We start from the raw sequence: 7500 nt of genomic DNA on the forward strand, positions 1-7500 counted from the left end.
TTTTTCGAAACCTTTTCAGCAACTTATAATTGGGCTCGTCGTTTGACAAGTTTCGTCTGTAGTTTCGTAAATTTGAAACCAAAAGAAAAGAAAAAAGAAAAGAAGAGAGAGATAGAAAGATAGAAAGAAAGAAAGGAAGGATAATAAAAATCAGTTTAAAAAGTCTCAGATAAAAATACATATAATCGATTATTAAGAACATTCGATAAATATCTTTTTGATTCTCTTATTCCTCCCTTGAGAACATTCAGACAAACTATATCATTTATTTTTGTTCGCTCTTATATATAGTAAATGTTCCCAATCGTTTTATACATTTATTACGTATTACTACATATAAGACCTACACGTATTAAAGCATACGTATCAGAGTGAAGAATAAATTTGAATAAAATTTGAAATAATAATTTTCCAATGTACTATTTTGGTCCATTCTTTACATACATACGTATATACGTAAATATATTATGTGGAGAAAGAAAGAGGACCATTGAGAGGAGACAACAGGACCCTCTGGAGGATAGCCGTTAGTCTCATTTTATTTGTTCGTCCATGACCCTTTCTCTCTCTCTCTCTCTCTCTTTCTCTCTTTCTCTCTCTCTCTCTTATTCTCCCTCGTGCTAGATGTCGATCTATCGTATTTTATCGGGCTGCTCCTGTAATTGCACAAGACGACTGAGTAGCCATCGTTCTTATTCTTTCTATCTATACCCTTTCCCTCTCTTCCTCCCCTTCCTCCCTCTCACTCTTTCTCTCTCTCTTTCTCTGTCTCTCTCTCTCTCTCTCTCTCTCTCTCTCTAAGCAGCTTTTGCGTGTATCGCTATAATTGGGATGATAAAAAGAGAGAGGGAGGGAGAGAGAAAAGATAAGGTCTGTTGATCGACACAGCTGTCTTTCTTGACTGCTAATTAATTACAATAGCGTTGGCAAGTGAGAAAGAAGAAGAGGAGGAAAAGAGGAGAATAGAGGAGAGGAGGAGGAGGAGGTGGAGAAGAAGGAGACGAAGAAAAAGTATTTATTCGTTTCTCTTGTAAACGAGAGACAAGATGAAAATAGACACGACAATTAGAAAGACGAAACGTATCTGTAAAGCAAGAATGTTTTTTCTGTATCTTGAAAGTTCTTTTTTTTTTTCTTTTCTTTTTTTTTTTTTTCTATGCATAAACATACAAAAAAATATATATATATATATGTTATCTATTTCCTTTTATTTTCTCCTATCTTCTTTTATCTTTATCTTTCTTTTTTTCTCTCCCGAAGTATGTATTTAGATTAATTAAACTGTGTTTAAAAAAGGTAATCTATTTAAAAAAAATTATATATATATATATATATATATATATTAAACGTTTACTCGGGATTAATTTTATAAAGAAACTACTCGGTATAGAATGATACAAAAGATAATACCGAGATACAAGAAAAACGTTTCAATGGAAATGGAGAACATAATCTCTCTCTCTCTCTCTCTCTCTTTCTCTCTCTCTCTCTCTCTCTCTCTTTTTTTCTCTGTCTCTGTCTCTCTTCGATTTTCAGATATCTATATTTATATAAGTACATACATACGTACATACATACATATGTATATAAGATATTCTCGATTCGATGGATCGTTCTGCGATAACTTTGTCCTTTAACCGAGGACGCAAGGAATTTAATTGTTCGGTTCCTCGTTAGTTCGTTCGTTCATTCGTGAACTTATCAGACAAGAAGATGAAGAAGACGAGGAAGAAGAAGACGAAGGACGCGCCATCACAAGGAATTTGATTTACGACTTGGATTAATGAAATTTTCGTCGTCGAATAAAGTTCCATGCGGTTTAAACCTCAACTATCTGAAATATCTCGTATCTTTTTACTTCGATATCTATCTCCCTCTCTTTCCCTTTCTCTTTATCGAAAAAAAAAAGAAAAAAAAAAAAGAAATAAATTTTATTGATCTTTTTCTTCTTTTTTTTTTTCTTTTCCTTTTTTTTTTCACGATTATTTCTATCGCTTTTATCTGTCGTATTGATTTTTTAACTTTTTGCACACATATATATATGTGTGTGTGTGTGTGTGTGTGTGTGTGTGTCTTTCTTATTAAATCAATTGGTTTCCACGAATGAAAAGAAAGATATATATATATATATATATATATATATATATATATATATATATATAAAGATTTCATGGAAAAATTTATTATATCTATTTGTTCTATAGTCACAGTTAGAGACGATGATATTTTTAGATCTTTTTTTTTCTTTTTTGTTTTTTTTTTGTTTGTTTTCTTTTTCGTTTTCTTCTATTTTTATCTTTTCTTATCTTCGTTAATACGAAATGTCGCGTTGACGAAGATCGTGTAGAAGATATCAAAGATGGGAATCGATAAAAGTAACGATAAAGGAAGGTGCTCATTTTCAACCGCACAACCAAGAAACACTCGGATCACTCGATATTGCATTCGTTTTATATCCAAGAAAAATGTCATTTGAATATGTGGATTAAAGATCTGCGGTTGGTATCGATAACAAAACCATCGCAATTAGCAATAATTTTCTGCCATTTAGCACTCTGTTAATACTATTACGTGTAGTATGTTATAATACAAAGAATAGATATTGTTTACTCGTAAATTGATCGAAATTATTCTGTTGATAAGAAAAAGAAGAAAAAGAAGAAGAAGAAGAAGAAGAAAAAAAAAGAAAGAAAAACAAAATTATAAATTTTATCGAATACCTTTTCTTTGTTTTTCCTTTTTTTTTTTTTCTCTTGAATTTTATAAAGAAGAAAAAAGTTGACAAAGTGATTGTGAAAGATCGATCAGATCCTTCCGAAATTTGTCCTTTTTTCCTTTTTCTTTTCTTTTTTCAAATCGACTGACATGTCATTCGATAGATCTTTACAATGACGTTTTTATTTCATTTTATTTCATTTATTCATTCATTCATTCATTCATTCATTCATTCATTTTTTTTTTTTTTAATTTTTATTTTGAGTCACAATAGTTTTTCTATTTGAGAAAATGCATTTCGAATCGTCAGATTAAAAGCAAGTTTTAATTTATTATATGTTAGAGAATATTTTTATTAATATTTTACTTCATGCCTTTAATAATGTTGTTTGTTTTGTCAGTGTGTTACGTCTAACACTTTACAATTCATATGAATATGACAGGATGCAAATGAAGGAATAGAATTTGTAATATCGTTTTTTTATTTTCTTCTTTTTTTTTTTTTTTTTTTTTTCTTTTTTTATAGCGATATGTGACGCCCCATGCTGTGGACACGAAGTCGAGGATCATTTGAGACACAAAGCCGGAAGGGATTTTCACAATTTGATTCATCATCACAGCAGGAGTCTTCAGGGACTTCTTGCGACGACTGCTGATGCATTGAGAGGTGAGCTTACGATTTCAATTACTTTTTTTTACATACGTAAATACATGTATACATACATACATACTTACCTATGTAGATATATGTACGTAAATACATTAATACGTGTTTACAAATCGATTAGGCTCGTACGAAATGTTACGAACTATTCTCGTTCTATAAGCGAATTTGTTAGAAATGTTGAAAAATCGCGCGATTTCTGGTTGCTTTTTTTCTTTTTTTTTTTTTCTTTTGAAACGTTTTATTTCTCTTTTTTCTCTTTTTTTTTTCTTTTTTTTTTACGCCGAAAGAAAATAAATATTGTTGAAAAATTGCGCATTCTTGCGGGCAAGCGAAAGAGAAAGAGTTTATTCGAAAGTCGCGCGTTATCACGTGAATACGTGTTACGCATAACTACGTATACATATATGTAAAGAAAAAAAAGAGAGAGAAAAGAAAAAAAAGAAAGGAAGGAAAAGCATTAATTATAAAAAAAGTCGTGGCTCTTATAAATATATTTCGAGGCTCTTATTGTAGTTTAATAATAGTTCGTAGAAGAAGAAAAAGGAAAAAGAAAGGAAAAAAGAAAAAGAGAAAGAAAAAGAAGAAGAAGAAAAAAAAAAATAGAGAATAATTACATCGAACAAAAAGTCCTCGTATATTTGATTATTTTTAATTAATTTTCATTTGCAAGATCGCTCATATGTGAACCTTTTGAATATTTCCTTTTGTTATACACATTTTATTCATATACCTTTGTCATATATAGATTTTGTCGAATAACAAAAACAAAAACAAAAACAAAAAAATAAAAATAAAAAAATAAAAAAATAAAAATAAAAATAAAAATAAAAATAAAGATAAGACGGATTACACATTCACTTTTTTCCGATATCTCTGTATCTTTATATCGACCAAGTAAGAGTATCTGTTTCGATAGTACGATAAAGTGGGGTCATCGGAAAGGAAAGTAAAGTAAAGGAAAGGAATACTGCTGCTACAAAGATATCTTCAGAACGCGATCTGTCTTTTCATCTTTACGGAAAACCATAAGAGAGATGTCGGATTTGACTTTCCGATAAAATCCGAACTCGCGAGAACATTTCTAACGTACTTTGAAGCGATCTCGTTGGGAGAGAAAGAAAGAAAGTAACGGGGGTTGAGGATTGAAGGGGGTGGAATAGGGAGTCGGAAGGGATGGGTCGAATACGAATGGAGATCTTGATAGCAAATCTCGTAGACGTATTCACGGTTGATCCCTTATTTATCTTTTTTTTTTTTTCTTCCTTTTTTCCCTTTTTCTATCCTTTTCTCTTCTTTTACCTTTCACTTCACTCGATTTTTCTTTCTTTCTTTCTTTCTTTCTTTTTTTTTTTCTCTTTTTTTTTTTCCCTTTAATTTCTCACTTCAACGAGATATATGTTTTGTTTTATTGTTATTATTATTATTATTATTTTTTTTTTCTTTCTTTTTTTTTTTTTTTTTTTTTTTTATAACTTTTTCAATTCACTTTTTTTTCTTGTTTCTCTTTCTCTTTTTCTTCTTCGCTTTAACTCAATTCTTTTCTATGATTTTTTTTTTTTCTTCATTTTTTTTTATTTATTTCTTACGTTTGCCTTTTTAATTCATAGTCATTTATTTTTATTTTTTTATTTTTTTTTAATTTATTTTTTATAATGAATCTCGCATAAGAAGGGAAAAGTAAAAGGAAAAAAGAAGAAACGTTTCTTTTTTTTTCCGTCGAAATAAGTACAAGAATTTTTTTTCTTAAATATTACTATAAAATACATCTCCTTAGGAGTTACATGTATGTATATATGTATGTATGTATGTATGTGTGTACTTACGTGAAATGATAATCATTGTTAGAAAATATTCAAAAGAAATTTTAAAAGAAAAAAAGGAAAAAAAGAAAAATATTTGTCGTTTGAATGAAAGTGCTATTAGATTTTCTAAGATTTTTTTACAATGTTTTGTACAACATTATTTACAACATTTTTTTTTTTTAATTGATTACAATTACATTCTTTGATAATAATGAGTCTTGCGTAAAAGAGAGAAAAAGAAGAAAAAGAAATTTGTCTCGGGTCGTAAATAGAACATGAATTTTTATTGAAATTATTAAAAAATATTGGATTGATCAATAAGTAATGTCGAAACTTTTGATAGTTTATAACTGAATAAATAACATTAATATATATATATATATATACATATTTCTTTTTTATTGAAAATATTTGATATCCTATAACAAAATTGAGTATCTTTTTCAATTAAAAATTTTTTCTATTGCATATCTAAATAATAATATATTTCTTTGCAAATAAAAATAAATTGTACACATTGTACTGATTTGTATTGAAAACAATGTTCGGTATTTTTATATCTAGATAAATGATCCTATAAGGCATATTTTTTTTTCTTTTCTTTTTTTTTTCATATTTTTTTATATTTTTTATTGTTCTCTTTTTCTTTTTTTCTTTCTTTATTGAGAACTTCAAATGTTTCATATTAAAATAAATGTCACCCTAGAGAACGGATATATTGTTTATTGAAACATATTATAATATTTAAAGAATTATCTAAAGAAACAAAACAGATATATATATATATATATATATAAATCCCAAAATTACATAATGGCCAATGCAATAATAATTAATATAATGTAATAATAAAATATGCGAAAATAATAAATAAACAAACAATTGTTTGTATATTTATTTGAGAAAAATTCTTTTCTTACTTTTTCTTTTTTTTTTTTTCCTTCTAAAAAAGAAAAAAAAATCATTCGATCTGGTAACCTCGATATTCTTCTCCATCGATTCTCGATAAAATAAAAAGTGAATCGTTGAGGAAACCCTACATACACACATACACACATTCACACACCCACACACATACATACATACATACATACATACATACATACATACATACATACATACATACATACATACATACATACATACATACATACATACATACATACATACATACATACATACATACATACATACATATATACATATGTATACATACATACCTACATACAATAAAGTATAATAGAATATATATTTGGAGTATATTTGGCATATGAGCCATGTCAATTGAAGGATCAAGAAAGTATACTTTGCAAAAATATACTTTAACAAAAATCAAGCGAGTAAAGTTTCTCAGGAGAAAAAGTAACCCGGTAGAAAAATGAAAAATGGACAATGAATGAATGAACGAACGAACGAGTGAATAAGCGAATGAACAAATAAATAATAAAACGAAGAAAGTAACTTAGTAACAACCGATGATAGCATGTACTTACTTTACTCTCTCTCTCTCTCTCTCTTTCTCTTTTTCTTATTCGTATGAAAGACCTCGTTCTATCTATTTTTTTTTTTTTATCTTTTTTTCTCTCTTTTGCATTTCTATAGATAAATAAGTATATAAGCACTCATATTTATGCTCGAAACTTCGAGATATCATGATTCTTTATTTCCCATGTGAGACTTTTCGAAAGGTGCAAAGCTTTTGCTTTTTTTTTTTTTTTTCTTTTTTTCGACGAAAAAAGTTTTCCTAAACTTTTTGTCCCTTCCCTACTCTCAATCCCTTCTCGTCGTTATTTCTTCCTTCCTTCCTTCCTTCTTTCCTTCCTTCCTTCCCTCCCTTCTTTCTTTCTTTCTTTTTCTTTTTCTTTTCTTTTCCCTATTCTCTATATCTTTTTATTCTTGTTTTCTCGTTCCTTCTTTCTCATGGTCTTTGTCTAAAGCTTCTCTACGATCTCTCGTTGGTTACCAGTCTAGCCGAGAAAATCTCTAAACTCTCGACCGGTAGATTTTGCAGTATTTCCTAGGTCGACCATGTGCGTTGGGATATTGCTTGAGTATGTATATATATATATATATATACATATATATGTATAAAGAAAAAAAAGAGAGGAAAAAACAAAAAAAAAAAAAAAAAAAAAGACGAAAGAAAAAAAATACTGGACTAGGGAACGTAGGTAACGTATGTATATGTGATACCAGGGAGAAAGAAAGAAACGGAGAGAGAGAGAGAGAGAGAGAGAGAGAGAGAGTGGTACGGAGAGGGAGGTACGGGGGTGAAACAGAACATGGTAATGAAACGAACGAAAAGAGAGAACGAGT

The 7500-nt window shown here is 28.8% G+C and overlaps 1 protein-coding gene across 2 annotated transcripts in view; it reads left to right on the plus strand.

The window, feature by feature from the left end:
• The window catches only part of dally (division abnormally delayed protein), a 130767-nt gene that overhangs the window by 13284 nt on the left and 109983 nt on the right, over window positions 1-7500 (plus strand). The window contains exon 2 of one of the 2 annotated variants that reach the window (XM_035876000.2): window positions 3242-3382. The exons of the other annotated variant lie outside the window; for it this stretch is intronic. Within the exon in view, the coding sequence (XP_035731893.2) occupies window positions 3242-3382 (141 nt within the window). The remainder of the gene's footprint in view (window positions 1-3241; window positions 3383-7500) is intronic. 2 annotated transcript variants of the gene reach the window in all.

Source organism: Vespa mandarinia, chromosome 4 (assembly GCF_050613455.1).
Source record: "Vespa mandarinia isolate Hongniang chromosome 4, ASM5061345v1, whole genome shotgun sequence".
Taxonomy (NCBI): Eukaryota; Metazoa; Arthropoda; class Insecta; order Hymenoptera; family Vespidae; genus Vespa; species Vespa mandarinia.